This window comes from Perca flavescens, chromosome 13, assembly GCF_004354835.1.
Source record: "Perca flavescens isolate YP-PL-M2 chromosome 13, PFLA_1.0, whole genome shotgun sequence".
Lineage (NCBI taxonomy): Eukaryota > Metazoa > Chordata > Actinopteri > Perciformes > Percidae > Perca > Perca flavescens.
This window is the reverse complement of record NC_041343.1, coordinates 6,213,965-6,235,928: the sequence shown is the minus strand read 5'-3', so window position 1 is coordinate 6,235,928 and position 21,964 is coordinate 6,213,965. Positions and strand designations below refer to the sequence as shown.

Sequence of the window (21,964 nt, the reverse complement as noted above, 5' to 3'; positions counted from 1 at the left end):
CACCACAAAAAGGCCACCCTACATATTATTGTGGGCCTAACTCAATTTCATACAATATGTAGTGGGGGGGGGTCCCAGCTCTGTCTCTCTTTCAGCTAAGGGGGTCCTTGGCCTAAAACATGTCGAAGACATCCTGAAGAGTCCAAAAAGTGTTGTAGGTCATGAGGATAGCTGGAATGTAAAGTATGTACATTTAAAGCCGAGTTTCAGCAAATGAATGATTTCATGTTCATTTATTAGCCATTCATTCGTAATGAATAAAAACCAATAGTTACCATTTATAAACTTATAAAGTGTGCATTATTATAAAGTGGCATTGACATATTTTTGTTTTGCTTAATGATACGACTCATTCATTGCAGAAAAACTACCAACACCGTTATGACCATGTACACCTGCAGAAGTCCAACTGCAGGTCCATTTACCTGCGACAGAGACACCCCGCACGCTGTAAAAAAGTACCCATCCCAACACACGAGTTGGCCCTGCGGTCGGTCCAAACCGATTTGCTCAGATGGAGTATTTTTTGCAGTGTGCAGCTCCGCCCACTCCGTGTCAGACGGATTACAGCTTTGAACTCTGCTATGAACACCGGAGATACGTCTTTAATTCAAGAGGAAACTATCCCACGAGTTATTACAACATTCACGATTTAAAAAAAAAAACGTCCGGCGCGTTGCGTTGCGGTTCGCTGTCGGAGTACCCTACCCCAGGACAGGAGGCCGATGTGTGCCATCGGTCCGCGCCACACGACCGCTCAAAGTTACTTTAGAGACTTGTATGAATCCGTAAAGTCCAACAGTGAAGAGACGACATTATGTCAACATCCATGGAAATAACTGATTAACCGAGAGCTTCTGACGCTCCCAACACTGTCCAGGATTTAAAAAAGAAAAAGAAAAAAAGGCTGTCGTGGAGGTAAGGTACGTGTTTGTGCGCACTTCATCGGATTATCTTGATATAATCTGAGTTAACTGTCACAATCGATGTGTCATGTTTGTGGAATTGAGTTGAGTGGTCTGTCCTCACTGGGTGCGTTTTTGTGTGTGAATGCATTGCTTTTTCATAGTTTTCAGTTGTTACAACTGTTATAGCCAATCTCCGCACAGGCTGTTATGACTGTCTAATGACACCCTAGTGTCTCCAAAAGGGCCCATAGGCTACATTGTGATACTGTAGACCTGAAAGATTCCAGAACACAGGTGTTTTTCATGTGTTGATTGACAGTTGTGAAATAAGTCGAACTGAATGTGTTTGCTGAGCAGCTTTAGTGACACCTGCTGCAGAAAGAAATAGTATTACCTTTATGACCTTTTTTTTTTTTTTCTGGCATGATAAACACTGAACCGATGAGGTAGATATGTAGAGGCTCTTCGGTTCATTTAAAGATTACTGAAAATATGAACTAATCATTTTCTACTGCATATAATCCAGTTGTCCCCATAAACATAGTTGACTGAATTCTTTATGTAATGAATGTATTTCAGTGTTTGTGGAAGACGTAGGTGCACATATTTGGCGGGGAGATGGGGTCTTACCCTAAGAAAATGTTTTTAATAAAAAAGAAAATGCAATTTCACATCATTTTGGTCCATTATCATCCCCACATGTCTAAAACGTTGGAAAAGCCGACTACAATCATCAGATCTGAGAAAAGTAATTTAGTTTGTTTTAATGCTCATATTGATGTTACATTCATTCGGGTTAGGTTGGGTGTTCCGCCTTAAGCTTGATTTATACTTCTGCGTAAAATCTACACCGTTGCTACGTATGTAGGTACGTGGAGACACAAACTTACGGCGGACCCTACGCCGTAGCCTGACGCGCACCTCTCGATAAATGTAACTACACGTCGCAGCGATGTGGCTTGGTACCGTTGCATTTCCACCGACTCATTTGCTAGTTCTCCTTCTCTGATGTCACTACCTGATGTGAGTCGAGTGCAGATGTGAGTCGCGAATATGGCGTTCCGCATAACGCCAAGGGATCCGGATCCGGCAAACGTTTTAGCTATCTATGATTGTTTGATGGCTAACATTAGCTCAAAACGCAATTCAATTGACAGCCTTTGTTGTGTTTGATTGCTAACTTGTAGCCGGCAGTGAACGAACTTCGTTATGTAGGTCCATTTTTATTGTATTGACATTACAGAAGTCTCTCGTTAGCAGGTTCTGGTAGGCTACTTCAGCCTCTAACCCAGAACTGACATCAGGCATCATGCCGTGAAAATGTGATGCCTTACGCTAAATATTAACTTACTGCTATGTAATGGACCTACAGTATCTCATTATTCTGTGGCTAACAGCAAAACAGATCTGCGTGAAGTCGCAAAGTGACACATGCGCAGCTCACATCTGCACTCGACTCACATCGGGTAGTGACAACATGAAATCAAGGAGAGAGTTAACTTTTCCAACTCCAGATTTCCCACCGTGGTCAGAAAGCACTAGCCTGGTCCTCTGGTTCTCAGCCACTCCCTCTGTTCGCTGATTGGACCGGTAAAGATTGGCTAAAGATTGAGCCAAAGTACATAGGAGGGCGCAGCCAGGCTAAGAAAGCACAGGGTACACTCTTCGTTTCTCTCACCATGACGCTGGACTCAGTACTCGCTGCGAAGCTAATCGCCGGCACTCTCTCACTTTCTCCCTCGTTCCATCACACACTCCCCACACACACACACACACACATGACGACTCGACGCACAAGTACAAACATCAGGTCACTTATGTAGGCTATGACAAAAGCTCTGCGTGGAACCTCCGCACAACCATGCATCAAGCTCAAAAGCCTTATAATGGTAGAGAAAACGCTATATTTAAAGGCTGAGTTATTGACCGGTAGTGGGTTTCTTGAACTCTTCGACAAACAAGAAGTGATGTCACCATCTTTGCAAAGCAAATGCATGAAGCTTTAATCACACTGGTCTCTCTCTACCTTTTGTCCTCTCACATCTGATTTGAAGAAGGCATGTCTGACTTCCAATTATCATCTCTGTCTGTACCCCGGGCCTTCCTGCAGCGCCGCTCACTGCATCTGCCAGACTAATATCACCTTTAATAAATCAGAGGTTGCTTTCAGAACTGGCAGGTGTTGCTTGGCTAATAATGTGCAGCCGGGCAGGAGGACAGGGCGGCACTTTAACAAGCAGAAGCTCGCGTCTCATGACCAATGATGGATGTAGGTTAGCACAGGGAAAACATCAACATTTAGTGAAATAAAGTCATTGGCTTCAGCAGCAGCTTTGTTTCCACTCCGTGCCCTCGTACTCCTGCGGGGGAATGCAATGAGCGTGTGGCACTAATGGAAACTCTATTTTTGGCTAAATCCACTGAAATATTAAGGATACTATTAATGCATGCATATATAAATTTCATGAAGGAGTGAACGATGGAAGCCTGGAAAGATGCGACAGTGACCGAGATAAAAGGCTAATAATAGACGCATATGGCAGATTTGGCTGACACTTAGTGGATTATTGTATTATTATTCAATGAGCACATACATCTATCTCCACTGACAACTTGGACACAGTGAGGTGCCTGAACCAGGGTACTTCTGGCAGTTGGCAAGGCGGTGAGGAGAGCAGTGAAGGCCTATCCGGTAGATGGCAGGTTCGTGAGAGGGAAGTGGTCTAAAGCCAGCTGAGTGTGAGGCCAGCTGGAAGCCCCACAAGAGAGAGCTTTGTCGTAGGCTGAGTACAGGTGAACCTGGTTGAGTAATATTTGGACAGCTTGCTCCACAAAATTGCAAGGTGCTGGTTGTAAATGCGACAATTAGGGGTGGGAGGGGTGGGTGTGTGTGTGTGATTCACGTACGTATTGTGATTTATTTTGCGACAATTTTTAAAATCGATTCTTTTCCCTAGAATCAATATTTTATATTTATTGTTTTACCAATGATTCACCTAAATATGTTCTGTTTATGCAGTACCGCTGATCATCATATCCGTTTCCAGCAAAACAGACAGAAAAGAAGAACATAATATGGATTCTCTGCAGAAAATGCAGAGAATCCGTGTTATGTTCTTCTTTACAAATGAATAATAAATGTCAGACTGACTGACTGACTGACTGAAAACTACCAGTTTTTAGAAATGCCTCATGAGATATTGTCTCTAGAAGTGTATTATTCAATTTTTGTTTTTGTTAAAGAAGGAAAAGAAAATCGCAATACTCAATACTATTGAATCACAATACTTGTAGAATGGCAATAAGTTAAAATCGCAATACAAATCAAATCGGTGCCCATGCATCGTGAAATAATCAAATCGGGACTAAAGTGTATCATCCCAGCCCTAGCGACAATGACAGATTCAAAGTTCTTGTCCAGAAAAAGAGGAGAGACTATACTGTACACAGCATGAAACGGAAGCTAAAAGACACAGTATAAAATACATAAAAAATGAACAGCACACTACACCCAGGAGTCCAGTCAACAGCACAGTCCCTGCTACTGTACACCACAAAATCAGCTGACACAGCTGACTCTCTACAGCCCCTATACTGTAGGACATTTCATAAACACGTTGAATTTGTACTACTACTAATGTGCATTTCCATCAGGTCAATGCAGGCTCATTCAAACTCGCGTTCATTGAGGTCAAAAGCTTCTGCGTCTGGTGTTCTCAGAATTGCCTGTGTGGTTGTGCACAGTGGTTTCCCTGCAAATACCACCGGTTGTGTTGAAAGACATTCCTTCAAAGGCCACGGTAGTTTATGCAGCACATATTTTATTAGCAGATTCATCTTTTCTGTCAAATGTTGTCCTGGATCGGGAAAACTTACTTATTTTTTTCCAATAAGAAGTTGGATTTGGTTCATATTTTGTGTTGCAACGAGCATTGCCTTTGTTCTTTGCACAGCTCCGCTCCATCAAAAACTTCTGACTATCATGGCATTAACCCTGATGTCAGACAGAGACTTGTAGGCCATCAATCAAATCAGCTGTATTCCCTTTAGTCCAGTTTACACCCACTGGGAAAGAAAGATACAATATGGGAAGACAAATCTTTAATGGTTGCATCCTTTCTGAATACATATTGTACCAGACATCATTTATGTGGAGTAATGTCCAGTTCACTCGGTAAAGAAGCTTGAAACCACACAGCAATAGAGGACTGAAGCACCTCAATGCTGACTGGGCCTAGTTTACCTCATGATGACCACAGCTCTGTTACGGTAGCACCATGGTAGAGAGCCACAATGAGACAATAGGCTAACCTGGCTGGAATAAGGCCCATGTGATTTCAGCTATAGTTGGCTCTTGTTTGACGATGGGGTCAGGATGTGAATGCTGGGAATCTGCCAACTCCTCTGAATTTAGGAGAAGGCTTCCTCAGGCCTGGGAGTTCCCATATAATAACCAGTCAACAGTGAAAGGATGCAAATCTGCATGGTGGACGCATGACAATTTCCCCCTTTTGAAGATTGTTGTATAGATTTGGCAGTGGATCCTAAACAAACTTTCACACTTATCCCCTGGGAACACCTGAATAGGAAACACAGCTTAAGTACTGTACAGCATGCCACACGTAATACCCAACACAATTGTATTGTATTTTCCTGCAACTATGCAGTACATATACAGTCAAGCTGATTATATACTAGACGCAGCCCAGCTGGCGCATACAAATGTGACATCATGAGATCGCCGTGAGTATTTATACCTGCGCTGGTGGTCGCGACACTAGCTGCAGTCTTCTCCTGAACAGCGGTGGCGCTAATGAGCAAAGGCTACCGACGTTGCTCTTTCTGCGGACTAGAAGAAGAAGAAAAAGGTAAACACCGACAGAACTAGCAGCAGCATTGCCGTCAATGCTTCCGCTGAAAAAAAAAGAAGCCGTGGACGACCTCGGCTCGCGCGCCATAAATCGGATGCGCCGGCCGGATATTACATCATTTTGACGTCACGATGTTGCGCGCCAGCTTGGATGCGTCAACTGTAAAAACCCCTTCAAACAGATAACTTGCAGTTGGTTTCAATTATGTTATTCTTTTAAAGGTTTTTAAGTAGGCTACTTAGAGCAATTTCTGTCAGACAGTAAAAAGACAGGGAGACGGCCGGCTGTAGCCAAAGTTGGGGCGATGGTTAGCGTCCGTTTCTTTTATTTTTGCCTTGTGTCCTGCACAGTCGGCACTAGTCGATCCTCGTTGGCTTTTTTTTGTTGAATCGGCATCAGAGCTGTCGGTTAGAGGAATCACTCCGATTGTTCAGATTAAGCAAATCAGTGCACGAGAAGAAAAATGGAAGTGACGGAAGCAAGCAAACGACTTAAGTCAACACACAGAAGGCACACACAGATGACTCTTTTCATTTTGCATCTTTACGTTCATCTGTTCTGATCAATCCAATACATGACAGGGTTGTCAAAATTGGCCAAAAATGACGTCTGAATATTCCTTCTAAAATGACACATTCGAACGGATCAAACTATGTTTTGTTGTATGGTTGTATGTATCATCATAGCAACGGTTAGCATATCCGGTATACCTTTTTGAATGACAAGATTACTGCCGCCTGCTGGCATGTAGAGTTTTTTTAGTTCTATATGTAGTAGGGGATCCTTGCTCTGTCTCTCTTTCAGCTAAGGGGTCCTTATTCCCTAATGTAGACTTGTGTCTTGTTCCCCTATGAATCTTCTTGTGAATGTGAATCAAAGGTTCCTGTCACTATTAGCTTTGAATTTTGGTATGACATGGAAACTGAGTGTTAGCAGTAAAAAAGAGATGCAGCCAGACAAATTTAGTTATTTCTCTGCTCAGCGATAAGGACAAAGGAGCAGTTTGTTTTGTTAAGGACCGTTGACAAAGTTACATGCTCTTATCTACCGCCACAGTAGCTGGCTGGGACATTGCTGTTCATTGCCGCCTTTTCTGTTCAATGGGAGATAGTGTTTTTTCTGTCTAGAAAAACCTCATTTTCATGGTCCGGTGCAGGAAATTAACCATGGTCATGGCAGCCAAATGGCTCTGTTTTCTTAAGTGGTGTGAGGATTATGGGTGCGCTTGTGAAATGTCCCCACTATAGGCAACCATCTGCAGTAATCTGTGCTGGACCAAAACAGTAGTCTCACTGAATAAGGAGGCCTCATGCTTTTTGACACGATCTGACTATAACGTGAAGGGTGTATGTATGTAAAAATCCACCAACAGTGAAATGCGGCCGAAAATAAGGACATACGGCGGATTTTCCAGCTCTAATGGGGCAATGCTATAGACTATCAGCCAGGTAACCCGACAATGAATGAAGTTCACCAAATTAAAACTAGAAAAGATCAAGATTCTACAGCCATGCTATCAGCTCTGAGGCTGTACTTGGGCACAGCAGTTGAGCTAAAAGCTAACAACTATCAGCATGCTAACATGCTCACAGTGACAATGCTTACATGCTGATGTTTAGGTTATATTTACCAGGTTCGCCATCTTTGTTAAGTGTGTTAGCATGCTAACATTTGATAAACACAATGTACAGCTGACGCTGATTGCTAATTGGACAATGCTAATATCTGTACGAAATCGCATGGCAATCCATGCAATAGTTGTCAAGGTATTGAAAATAGAACTAAAAATAGCATCCTCTTGGGACCATGAATTCCTGTACAATTTCTTTTAGCCATCCAACCATTATTCCTTAAGGTATTTTCTTAGAAATGTTGAGAGTACATCGGAAATTCTCATTCAGGCAGTTATGTCCATTGCCTTGCTGCCAGAGAGGAATTGAGGATTGCTGGATTTAATTGCTTCATCAAGAGACAGACAAAAGAAAAAGGCCGGCTTATTGTGGATGGTTGGCCAAGTTCTCAAACTATTGAGGGTGACACACTTATCAGCCCCGCTGACGTGTGTTGTCACCATGACAACACACAACAAACAACAAAATGCCATTTTCTCTTGAACTGATGTCAAATGACCACGGCAACCATTTCAGTGTCTGTTCTACTTTCATTCTATTCCATAATACTGTGTCACCATGGACCAAAGTGGTAGAATCGCATTGCCATCCATAGAGCCATGCACATAAAAAAAAGCAATGATCCTTTAAAAGTCAACATTATCTTAGGATCTGTCACTTACCCCGGTCACCAAGGTTTTTTTTTTTTTTTTTAAATATGGTCCTAATGGCCACATGCTTGGACTGGAAGTTTGTTCCCAGTATCCAACATTATTATAAGAGATAATATACGGTAAATAACACATACCCAAACTACAATTATGTTATTCCATACGCTACTCCACACAAAAATAATGCTAAAAGTAGAGTAAAAAAGAGCAATAATGGTACCTGAAAAAAAAGAGACAAGGCACAGCACCATCTCTCCCAGAGAGCCACTGAAAACAATAGCTCCTGTGCCAAGACATTTTTACCTGCCACCAAGGCAACACGCTTCTCCCTGAGGCAGAAGTGAGTTTAAGGGGCAACACGCTGACTCCATCTTACTCTTTCCATTTCACTGATGCTCTTCTTGTTAAAGGATCGAGTCATACCCAGAGATAGATGCTGCCTATACCTGCCGATGCCTATTTTCTACAGTCATAAATCCTTGTATTGGTAAACGTTGACTCAGTGACAGCATATACCTTATTATTACCTCTGTCCCCAGACATGACTCACTATTGAATAGTGTGTTGACTTCCTCCCCCAGGTGTTGTAACTCCAAACAAGGCCCAGGACGGTCAAACATATTCATGGTGTTTTGTGAAAATATACCTCAGCAACATGACGTGTCATGGCATGTCTATGAAAACTGTAATTGTATGTACAAAGACAGAGCTAATTATCGGAGAGCTTGTTCTGTTTGTTGACACTTTGATCTTCTTCAGGGTTCCCAGTCCTGTGTGGGATGTTAACAGACTGGTGGCGCGTTGAGGCTGAAGGAGCATGGTGAAACACCAACCCTTACAGGTCTACGAGAAACAGGTCTTTGTGTCCTTCGTCACTGGGATCTATGGTTGCCGCTGGAAACGCTACCAGCGTTCCCAAGAGGACAGCTCCAGGGTAAGGCTAAACATTAAGTGATAATATGTGATGGTAATATATTTATATAAAATTCAAATGTGACTTGCTTGGTATGCTAATAAATACCTTTCTATTACTGTCACAACCTTATTGTATTACTGTAGTACTATGATTGTATGTAGATGCAGTTGTTGCAGATGGATGATCAAATCATAGATCTTTGATTAAAGCTGATTACTGTTGATTTTTTATGTACTAGTGCTACTATTTTAGTACCATTACAATATTTCTTTCAATACTTTTCTTACAAAACCCATTTCATTGAAGAAAAGAAGCCAAAGGTCTCAAATATTAAACGTTTAAGCACCGTACGAGAACTTTGCTGTGTCCTGGGTGAAAGTCCTGTGTTTGTTTGACCCATCCATCCTCCTCCCTAAGCGGACTTTGAGACAGGGCTGAAGAAAAATACATAAAAAAAACAAAAAAACAACAGCAGACACAGCGTAGCGTACCAGCTGGTAGCATGCAGCTAGAGACAAAAGGTCATTTTAGCTTACCGGTAGCCTGCAGCTTGACTTTTCCAGACACCATGGCTACTGCTGGAGTCGGAGATGATGGAGAAACAACCAGACAGGGAAATCTGTTTTCCCTGAAGTCACCAGTGTGGCAACATTTTGCATGCAGTGAGTGAGTGAAGGTTCAGGTTACTTTATTGGCACCCATAGATAAGCTAGGTTTACAGTCTAAGAGGCATGACATCCTTAAAACTTTGTAGACTACCACATAACATGCAACACAGAAAACATTAAAACATATAAAACAGACAGTATAACATGGATAAAAAACAGTACCACATTGACTTGTAAACAAATAGCAAAGGTAAAGCATGTGGGCTCCATGGTGCCTTCATGTGCACCTTGTTAAACTAATAGTGCATTCAATAAGTACACTTCATAATCTCTGAACAAATTCAAACGGTTATACCCTTCTGCAATATAGTGGCTCTTATTGTTAAATCGCTGTCCCTGTTAAAAAAAAAAAGAAGTTTAAATCTAAATTAAATGAATCGTGACCTTAAAAGCAAAAGTCAAATCAAATCGTAGATTTGCAGATTTTTGATAATCTTAGTTCTTAAATTAAGCTTAAGACATAGTATTTACAGTGCGTCTGTTAAATGCAAGTGCTGTTTTAGTTATAACCTGGCTTACATCCTGTTGGAGAGTGGCAGCAAAAAGGATAAAGAAACCTTGATTTGCTAAGAGAAAGCGTGTGTACATCTACTGTATTTATGCACATCCTGGTAACCTAATAATTGTGATAAAAGCTTACAGCCTGAACATTCTTATCTCTATTTCCACGTATACTTAGTTATGCAGGGTTCTCGTAAATGTATGTAAAGAAAGTAGATTCAGTAAAGTGTGTGTGGCCATCATCTTATTGTACATATTGTGCAGCAGAGCAAAACAGAGGCTGATAATGAGACAACATAATCCTGCTGACACTGCAACCTGATTGCACCTCAGAAATAAATTACCTATTTTCCATTTAGTGGTTCTGAAGGCCAGAAAATAGATTTGGCTCAGGCTTTGTGAAAGGCCAAACAAGACTACACAACAGTAACTGAAAAGTGCAACGTACATGCAGTATGTTGCATTTTCCCTTAGCTCATTCCTTAGCTACCATGCCTTCTATTGTACATTACAAAAAACACACTTTGGGATCTCAACTAGCACTGAAAATAAAAGCCTTTTTAAATTTATTTAAAATAAAAATGTTGGGCAGTGTTGAAGAGCTTTATTTTTCAAAATCAAAACTAACTATTAATCTACTTAAACACTAAAAACTGATAATATCCCAGCCTAACCTTTGTTTATCTTTCCACGGTGTTTGTAAGGCATCTAATAAATGTGTAGCTTCATTCGTTTGAGCTTTTCTTTAGTAATTATTAAGGTATTTTAGAAATGAAAACATTTAGAATAGATTTGTTTTAATCCTAAAGGTTGTTTCCAAAACTAATCCATTAAAAGTTGATGTAAACCCATTTTTTCTTTTTTTTTACTGAATTCCTAAGTGACTTCTAGACCGGGCCCTAGTAACTGGGGAAAACGATCCTTACAATAAAGCAAGTAACAGACACAGTGCAGTGTTTGGATGTGTAAAGCAGAGCCAGACACCCAGCTGTGTTGGAAACCCACTGGACAGCCACAGCTACTGCTGCTGGATGTCTTCTTTATCACAAAGAGCCAGTGGCTCTTCCGTAAATTAGTCCATTTACTGAATGTGTGAGGCGAGCACTGATGGTGGGTTGACCAAGAGGAGAAAATACAAGCACACAGCTGCCTCTTTCCCCTCTCTGTCTCCATTTGCAAAGCTGAATGTAGTCAAACACACAGTGCAAGCACATAAGCAGATAGGTTAGCATTCATGCACTGAAATGCTGTCTGATTACAGATTACTGTCCTTTATGAGTAAGAACTAGGGCTGGGCGACATCACAATATATATCGACAAAACAATATAAAATGTATCATATATACATTATTTTTCTATATCATTTTTATCGCAATGTCAAAGATGTGTGTCATTTGGACAAGGCTTTTACGTTCTGATCCTTGCAGGTTATGTTAAAGTGCTCATATTATGCTTTTGGGCTTTTTTCCTTTTCTTTATTGTGTTATATATCTTTTTTGTGCACGTTATAGGTTGACAAAGTGAAAAAGCCCAAAGTCCCCCCCCCAAAGGGACTTACCATCTCCAACAGAAAACACTGTTCACCAACTGCTCCAAACAGCTCTATTGTAGTCCAGCCTTTACTTCAGAGACAAACGTGGTCACTTTGGAACACATGTTATAATGCTCACCTAGCTGCTAGCGTGGCACACCCTCATACTCTGCTTCTGACTGGCTAGTAGTCCTTACCTAGGTACTGTCAGGGCTCGCCCTCATACTCTGCTTCTTCGCTTCTGACTGGCTAGTAGTCCTTACCTAGGTAGTGCGCATGTGCGACTCCCAACAAAGATGGAGCAGAAGTGAGATGTCTCACTCTGTACCTAAAACAGAGAGCTCAACACACAGGATGAAAAGAGGAGCTGCAGTAGGGCTGGGCGATATGGACCAAAAGTCATATCCCGATATATTTTGGCTGAATATCGATATACGATATATATCCCGATATTTTTTTCCGCAAAGTGAGAGCAAATGTTCAGTTAAAGCCCAAATCAAATATGACCTGTCACAAGTAGTTTCATAGAAACAGTTGCAAAATCAAATAAATAATAAACCGGTTTCTTCACCTGGTTCATGATTAAATGCTCAGCTGTTCAAATAATAAAATGTAAACCTAAATACTGTATAACAGGAGTACCTTTTTTGAAATCAAAGCTCCATATTTGTGATTCGTTCCAAAGGTCAATTAAGCTTTTGATATTAATATAATCTACTTTGTTCAAAATGTAATGCCTCATGCCTGTAAGCCTAGGTTTATAGTCCCATTCTTCCACTTGATACTGCTTCCACTTAAGTAAACTAAAAGATGAACTATCGACTACAAAACAAAGAAACTAATTAATGTGTTAATACAAAGAATATTTATTATGATCGGTTCACAGATCTGAGTCCAAACGGAAACTTCACCCTTCTGAACTAAGAGTTTCTGCTTCAAGGTGAAGTTTAAAACAGACTGAAATGTCCAGGCTCATTCCTCCACTATTTATTTCTGTATGTATTTATGCGTTACATGTCATTTTAACGGGCACTGAGCTCCAGATCCTGCAGCCGCAGACGGTCTCTGCTGCCCCGCTGTAGCTTCTCTCCGTCCGCCTGCCGGCAAACTTAGTGGAACTTTCCACCGATATCGACATACAGGTCGCCCTGGACTACGTGTAAGATCCTACCGATCACCACTCTGTCTTTGGCTGGTCCGATCTGGATCAGCGGGGACCCGGCAGCAGCGAGGCAAAGCTGTGTTTTTCCCGGGGAAGAGACGCTGCGGCCGGCCACGGAGCTCTCCGCCTCCCGCTGCCGCCGGAGCTCAGATTGCTGGTCGAAGGCGGCATACATAAATCATAAAACACATTGTCACCTGTTAAATGTTATTCATTGCTGTTTGTTCTTTTCATTTCCTCTATCGAACATAATTAAGCAGTACAAAAGTCCGGCATCTTTAGCGTTGATCTGAATGCTTCGGACCCCTGTTCCAAGATGGCGGCGGTTTTGACGTATGTTTAGAACCTCAAGGCGACATCTGTGTATATATCTATGGGAGCAAGGATCGCATTTGAACTATATCGATATATGCGATATGGTCTAATTCCATATCTCATTTAAAAATATATCGATATATTTTTAATATCGATATATCGCCCAGCCCTAAGCTGCAGCAATGTGCAGTACAACAAATATATGGTGTTTTTTGAAAATTAAACCATGTAAACCTATTCTGATACAACCTCTAAATACAATTATGAACCTGAAAATGAGCATAATATGAGCACTTTAACTTGCACTAAAGTTCTTAATAAAATGAGAAAATACTCAATACTCAGTCGCTGTGAATTCTTAGGACAATGACCTGCTCTAGTCCCACATGGGCTCAAACGGACATTACACATACTTTGTACTAGAGAGCTTGCAGGGTAAAGTCTGTTTAATGTCCGGTCCAACTGATTTGGATATTTGAGTTCTCACTTACAGCTTCTCCGAGTAATGTCTAGATAATGTCAGGTTTGCAGTGCATGTAAAGGGGCTAAAGTTAGCAACTAGCTGGTGAAGAAAGTGGAACATTTACCTCATGGCCAGAAATGTATGCCAAATGAACGCTAATATTGTGTCTGCGTTAATAGGCAACTGTCCGCTAACATATTTGCCACATCGACTTTATAAGGTGATCATATCTCAGTCTGGTGTTTAGAGTTTGTTGTGCAGTGGCCCAAAAAAAATTAATGCAGGTTAAAAAAGATTTGTAATATAATATGTTACCTTACCATAAATTATGCATTGGCTGTTTTTGTCCATCAACCCATTAATGTTTCTTTTTATTTCTGTCCTAGCATACGTTAGACATACTGTATATCTATTCAACATTTTGACCATGCAGCATGCAAAATATGACTCACATACATTTTAATTTCCATAGTGAACCACTTGTATAATCCATGGTTGAACTCTATTATTCAAGTTCCACTTTGTTCTACCATTGCACATGTCCATTTTACATGTAACACACCTTATATTTGCAAACCTGTATACAGCATACACCCATGTGTACTGTGACACGGACCTTGTCTGAAACAGGCCATTGTGTGCCGTATTTATCAGCAGAAAAAAGGAGGAGGGAGTGGTTTGTCATAAGGTGAATTCAGCACAGAGATCAGGATTTATGAGCGCTGTCAGAAGTTGGGTACCAGCAGTTCCAAATCGAGCGATGGAGAAACCTTTGAAGGCCATGTAGCACTCAGGGAAAAGTGTCAGATATCACACGGCTCCCCTGACAACGACTTGTACTGCACAGTGAGAGTGGCCTGCTTAAGCTTGGAAAATATGATATGGAGGCAACTAGCGCAGTTCACTAAATGGATGAAATATAAGACAGTATGACGAACCCTAAGACATCTTTTCAAATGTCCTTTTCAAGCACAGATATACCATTTTGTAGCTCCTTTTCACCTCTAAAATGTTTAACTGGTATTATAATTGATGTTCAGGCGAATATATCCCTTCCATGTCTCTGGTTGCGTTATGCCATTCAAGCAGATGGTGCAAAAAAATCAGCAGAACTGCCTTTATTGGATTTAACGGTTTTATACATTAATTTGATGAAAATCAGTTTTTGTCTTTAGTATGTAGGCTTTTTATCTCTCAATTTCCACAAGATTTACAATATCGCAAACTGTATTTGTTACTTTAATATAGAGTTGCATTCACTGTGAAACTGTATCTGTTATAGTTCTGTAGAATGGATCCAGATGAACGGTTAACTCAGGTATATTTATTTAAAAAAAAGTCAAAGTCAGCAAGTAGGAGAACTGAGGAGTCACGGTGGGAAGACTGGTGAGAGGTTCACAGTACACAATGGACCTTTTTCACAGCAGACATTTTGACAGCTGAAATTGATAACCTTAATGATGGCTCAATTCCATCAAGTGTCCCAGTAAGCTATTTCAGTGAGTCAGCATGCACAGTACCAGGGCCTCTCCTAAGTGGAATACAGCCATCATTAATGGGTTTGAATACACCTGTGCTTTTCCTATTATGACATGTCAACATGTCTGCCGTGAAAAACAGCTGGAGTGCAGCGTGTTCTAGAACACGACTCTGAGCAGGCAGGCAACGCCTTAAACACAGGTGGTGAACTAGAGAAAGGCAGAGACACAGAAATGTTGGCCACTAGGACCAGGCCGTAGCGTTGGTTACCCACTGAAGGGGAACTGACTAACTGTTCCACTGGCTGGTTTGATTACTGGAACGAGCCACAGGTGTGAGACACTGCAGGTGATAATCAGCCAGAAGAGGGGGAGCCAGAGCAACACGTCCACAATCACACACACTTACAGATCATGACGGACAGAGGCTGAATCTCGTCAACCTTATTTAATAGCTCCTCGACTCCTCGGTCCCCAGGAAGTTATTCTGTCCCTCCTCGGTGAAGGCCGTCTCAAAGCTCTTATTTCTGCCCTGAGGAGCGAGCATCGAGGAGCAGCCTTCCCGGAAGCCGGGCAGCTGAAAGCCGTTGCTAACTCCGCCCTTACAGCCGACGAATTCACGTGACGCTTCAGAAGAAAGGACATCTCATCTACCTAAAAACACATTTGCTCGTTGCCTCTCTTCTCCCGTGATTTCCTCGGTGGGAGGGACTAAGACGCGAGGAAGGGAGGCAAGTGGAGGACTCGGGGAGGAAATTTAAGCAACATGAGACGCAGCGAGAGACAGCAGGGAAGGGAAACGTGAGGAAAGTGGAGGTGGCAAGGCCAAATCATGACAGTTACCCATATTGCCCACCGTCATTCAGAGGTATCCCTGCTTTGGAGGCAGGACAGACAGCCCCACTGGAGCAGCTGTGGATTGAAAGTCTTGCTAAAGGGAGTTTTGGTAGCAGCTACTGAGGAGCAGGCTTCTCCTCTTCACAATGTTCTTCACCAAGGAGATTTTCTCAGCCAGGGATTACTTGACCTGTTAGTCACAACCTTGCTCTGACCCCAGTCGTAACCCTGCCTGAAAGTGGAATCCTAATCTACCAAACAGCCGGTCTCTGGAGGACGCATACTATAGAGCTCAACAGTGTGTTTCCAGAAACAAAAATCCCATTCATTTTCTCCATAAGGGTTTTGATAATGAGCTTTAATGTCTAAACCATCTAAGGTAGACTGACCACAAGCTACGAGATTGTGAAACGAAGGTTTCTGCTCCTTAAGAAGCTACAAGTCCATATGAAATCAGAATAGTTTTAAGAAAAACGTGTTTTATTCACAATGCCATGGCGAAATAATACACTACCCACAATCCTAAGCGTAACAGTGACGTCTCTGATTGGTTGAGCTCGCGGTTACCATGTCAATGTTCACTTCAGCCGCAAGTCTATGATCGTTTCCGTACGTTTGGAAGTCTTGTTCCTTTGCCTTTGCGTTTCCAAGATGTTATTTTGCGCCAAATCAAATGTTTTATGGTCACGATTCATCTCGTAGCTGGTTGGCTGGGTTGCAGGCTTAAAACTCTTTATATAAGCATTTAATGAAACATCAATGGAGATATTGAAGGGTGAAAATCACTTCCGGAACCAGAGCTATTCGAAAAGTGGGTCACTGTTGAGCTATATAGATAAAGGAGAATACATTTTAAAAAATCTGGAATTTGGTTAATTATTCTGGGAAAAGTTGGGTTTCCTGGGTGATTTTTCAGAAATACTGTGAACTACACTTCGTTGTGTTCAGCCGTTTCCCTCCATTGCAAGCCCACTTAGAATGAAAACCACAATGCAGAAATCTTCATAATAACTAGAGCGGAATCATATAAGTCACACGTTTTGGCAGGTGGTCTTCTTGACTATAAAAAACCATGAAATGTGGGTAGATGGAAAATGCTGTGTTTCTTTGAATATAAAAGTGACTCATATCCAGGACACAATTGTGTAAGTTGACCTCCAGGTAGCTGCGATACCAATTATAAAACGGCCACTGGTACTTGTCACATTCCCACCTCTAGTGCCACGTTGCTACTGGCTGCATCATGTTAGAAGACCCTTTACAAGTCGCTCTGTGTAGACTCAACTGCTTCATCAGTGCAGCCATTTGCGCTTTACCTACACACACATCTCATTATCTCCCAACATAAGCTGCTGCAAATGGTGAGTCCAGGCACGATGTGTTGCAAAGCTGATCAATGCTCAACAGGATCTGTTGACTGACCTATCATACTTTACACCTTCCCTCACATGGCTTTAGCTCCTAATCCTTTTAACTACTGAAGGGAAGAGTCCTTGAGTGCTGCACACACTCTGTAAACACCTATGCCTATGCTACTGTAAACCTCTTGTTTTTGTCTTTGTAATAGCATGTGGGAATGACAGGAAGTCCTTATTAGCAGAATGTTATGAGAAAATAGCAGAGCTGGATAGTTAGCCTGATAAATGATAGTCACCATGACTGTACAGACACAGAAAAAAGCTCCACTCATAGAATCTCAAATAGAGCTGCACCAATTACAACTTTCTAGGCCGATTCCAATTTCCGATTTTCTTTGACTTAGGCCAGCCAATACCAATTTTAGCCGATTCCGATTTCATTTTTTCTAACCACTTTACAGCACACACAAATATTTATTTTCTATCTTTTCTTTAATAGAACATTTTGCACAGATCAGAACATTTTTTGAACAGATAATGGATCACTATAAAATAGAACTATATAAATGACTCCTGGTGTGGGAAGCGGGTATGCGCGACACACGGCGGAAAAGTTGAGAGAAAAAGAGACCGTGCTGTCGCATCCATGTGTGCGTGCATCCTTGAGAACTGTAACTCGTAGAACTTGTGTTGTCAGTTAATTGTAGCGTTGACCGGCATGAAATCGCCATATGTCAGACTGACCTGCCGGTCGCCGGTCGTGGCCAAGCAAGCGAAAAACCATTTCCGGTTCACCGTCCGGTCTATCGGTGCATCTCTAATCTCAAACCAAGAGAACATCCAAGGGAATATCTGAGTACACCATAGTAATGATCACATATCATTACATACAAGATCTTGTCAATAACAAGCAAAAGAGAAACTGACTCCTTTAACTACTGTAGTTCCTAAATGGGTCTGACATTACTGTGTATCCAATTTGAAAAATAGTTAATCATGAGCTATATTAAATTTCATTGTGTTGTAATTTTGTCAGCCAAACTAAAAGTTAATCTCCACCCTTCTAAATATTGTAAAATTAAAATAAAGTATTATAAAAACCTGTACGATGGGAAATTTGGCTGTGTGATGCTAGTACCTAGTAAGCTGTATTAGTATTTTTGGGCTATTTGGGGACAGCAGGAACAAGCTGTAAGCACCACATTGATATATTGTCACCCTATAAAGTTGATATAACATGTTAGCAAACTCACTCTCCTTTAAGCTCTGGGTTTGGTCTCCACCTAATCCTGAAGGAAATATCTGGCTTTTTAACAGCTAAATGCTATCCACCAGCTAGTCGCTAACTTTGTCTGTTAGGTGTGTGTTGCCGGGCGAGTAAAGCAGAACAAACATACATATATATATATATATATATGTATATGTACAGGCCAAAAGTTTGGACACACCTTCTCATTCAATGCGTTTCCTTTTTATTTTCATGACTATTTACATTGTAGATTCTCACTGAAGGCATCAAAACTATGAATGAACTCATATGGAATTATGTACTTAACAAAAAAGTGTGAAATAACTAAAAACATGTCTTATATTTTAGATTCTTCAAAGTAGCCACCTTTTGCTTTTTTATTAATAAGGGAAAAAATTCCATTAATTAACCCTGACAAAGCACACCTGTGAAGGTAAAACCATTTCAGGTGACTACCTCATGAAGCTCATTGAGAGAACACCAAGGGTTTGCAGAGTTATCAAAAAAAGCAAAGGGTGGCTACTTTGAAGAATCTAAAATATAAGACATGTTTTCAGTTATTTCACACTTTTTTGTTAAGTACATAATTCCATATGTGTTCATTCATAGTTTTGATGCCTTCAGTGAGAATCTACAATGTAAATAGTCATGAAAATAAAGAAACACATTGAATGAGAAGGTGTGTCCAAACATTTGGCCTGTACTATGTATATATATATATATATATATATATATATATATATATATATATATATATATATATATATATATATATATATATGCAGGGTGCGATTTGTGAAAAAAACAGAGGGGATGTTTTTGATCATGCACAACAAAACAAAATGTGCAAGAATTAAATCCCCCTTCCAATACCATGGATATAGTGCCACTCGACCAGCCATGCCAAAACACTTATTTATGAACTTAAATGAATGAAAATAATCTCAAAATGAAATGTGACAACGTGGTGTCAACATGAAACACAGCCCTTTCAAGCCGGACAGCAGAGTTCACTTAACGTCAAAAACAAAATACTTTCAGCCAGGAAACACTTGTTCATTCCTCGGGAGTGTTTTAATCCAAACCACAATCTTTTTCCTAGACTTAACTAGTCGTTTTGGTGTCTAAAGTTAACTGCCATCGCTGCATGACGCTCACTTTTTCTGGCTAAACTCCACTACCACGGCCTCTGATAGGAGCGTCATCCTGTAGCTGGCTCAGTCACCTGTTGGCGGCTAAAACAACTGACGCTGGTAGCCTGCGTTCCAGAGCGCTGTATTGGCTAAACACAACCAGCAACTTTCACTATAGACTGGTCACATTACAGCACTTTATTTAGTTTAAAATACTTCTATTTTAGGTATATAATATATGGTCTATTGCTGAAGTAGCATTGATCACTTTGAGGGGGGGGAATACATTTTGTCCTCACTGGGGATAAAAATGTTTCAGCAGAGGCAGGGATATGTTGACCAAAAATAGGGAAATCCCACACATCCCCCCGGAAAATCTCACCCTCTGTCTATGTATTTAATAGTCTCAGTGTAAAAAAACGAAAATGTAAACTGATGCTTGTGCTTTCCTTCACAGTGGGAGTGTGCATGGTTCATCATCCTGTGCAGTTCTTTCTTCCTGCTCCTCTTTTGGGCCTACTTCTGGTTGGTGGCTCAAAATGATTTCAACGAGTTCAACTGGTGAGTCAAGTGATTGTAAGCTGTTTGTGACAAGCTTTTGGAACTAGTTCAGTTGAGGTTGTGAACAGTAAGGTGCTGACCTTACCACAGCAGGGTGGCAGGCAGCACCCATCATGTGTATAGTGATTTCATGGTGGTACCGGGCTGCATAGTCTTAAGCAAAGTTTTCTTTTTTTAGAGAAGAATTAGTTTCACCATCCGCATAGATCACTCAAACCCTAACCTGTTCACACTCCAGGTCAGTATACAACCGCTCTGGAGAATGGAGGGACGAGACCATCCCCATCCTCACATCCACCACCGTGGGATTCAGCTACATCACATTCCTAATGGTAACTTTTTAAAACCCCTAATTGTTTTTTAGAAAACTTGCTTATCGCGAGATTAACTGGCTGCATCTGGGTTTCTTTTTCAGATTTTAGCACTTTTCCATATATCCCTGGGCCAGCAGATGAACCTCTACTGGGTTCACAAGGTGCTGCGATTTACATCTTGAATCAATGGCCATGGATTTGCTCCACGCACACTTTAAAAAATAAAATCTCTCTCTACAGATTGGAGTGTTGGCTACGTTGATCACCACCATCTCTGGCGTCGTCACTGTTGATGACATATGGGGGGATGAGTGGGACATCCTGCTTGTGTCACTGCAGGTTGGTCTCGAAACAGAATGACATGAGCGTGCAATACGCTTACTGCATGTTTTATTTTTGCTGTTGTGTTTTTACCTGTTTGGTTCTCCACATTTTGACTGAAATCACATACAGTATACAATAATGACAGTCAAAGGGAGGTGTAATAAATTGCAATTTCATCAATTGATCATTTAATTGAATGATTTAAAGTGACATAGTGGGGTATTACTGATCAAAAACACAACATGTCAGCACTTCAGGGTCGGCAACCTTTTTAATATAAAGTGACATTTTAAAATGTTCTTGTTAATCAGTGTGCCAGATCAGCATTAAACCTGCCATCATCTACCTAGCCCGCTCAGGCAGTGTTATTTTTTTTAATCTTTATTCTGTGAAGAAGGCAATGAGTAGCCAATCAGAGGCAGAGTAAAGAAAAAGACAATCAGACCATAAACAACAGGCTGTGCTCCGTCAATGGCTGTGAAAGAGGTCATTTCGCATGCAGATTGGAACATTTCCAAAAAGCTCTCTTGCACCCGTATTGCTAGTGTGCCATTGGTTGAGCTACCATACCATTGCTGACTCTCGATTTATCTGATATTAGTTTTTGTGAGGTTAAATTATTCAATTATTCACAGTTTTACTTATTGTTGCTTACTAACAAACTTGTTTATGTTTTGACAAACTTAAAGGTGCCCTGCCATACAAACCGTTTTTATTTGCATTTTTTTAAATCTGTTAGGTCCATATGTGTTTGTGTTATGTCGTGAATGTGAAAATGAACTGCTACCTCCTCCGTCAGCTCTAGCCACTGAAAAGAAATAACCGGAGAAATCAGGCCAATTACAAAAGCTGGTCAGTCTGACATCATATTGCCTGAGCTCATTACTATTCACTAGCTCGCCCGGTTGGGCTGGGTAAAGGATTCTGACAGCCAGGCTCTCATTGGCTAGCTGTTAGCCAATCAGAGTCAAGCAGCTTAGCTTGTTGAATATTAATGAGAACTGGCAGAAAGCTGAGTCTTCCTGCAGGCTTTCTATACCACGCTAGAATGGCTTGAAACAAGGTATCTAAGGCAAACAAAAACAACAAAAAAT

General features: G+C 41.1%; 1 protein-coding gene across 3 annotated transcripts in view; it reads left to right on the top strand.

Moving 5' to 3' along the window:
• The first annotated feature begins 564 nt into the window (after window positions 1-564).
• The window catches only part of gdpd5a (glycerophosphodiester phosphodiesterase domain containing 5a), a 39,729-nt gene continuing 18,329 nt past the window's right edge, over window positions 565-21,964 (top strand). For 2 of the 3 annotated variants that reach the window (XM_028595632.1, XM_028595630.1), the window contains exons 1-6: window positions 565-923; window positions 8,820-8,994; window positions 20,129-20,232; window positions 20,471-20,564; window positions 20,648-20,707; window positions 20,787-20,885. In XM_028595632.1, the coding sequence (XP_028451433.1) occupies window positions 8,878-8,994; window positions 20,129-20,232; window positions 20,471-20,564; window positions 20,648-20,707; window positions 20,787-20,885 (474 nt within the window). In that variant the 5' untranslated portion in view covers window positions 565-923; window positions 8,820-8,877. The remainder of the gene's footprint in view (window positions 924-8,819; window positions 8,995-20,128; window positions 20,233-20,470; window positions 20,565-20,647; window positions 20,708-20,786; window positions 20,886-21,964) is intronic. The other variant, XM_028595631.1, reaches the window with a different exon arrangement.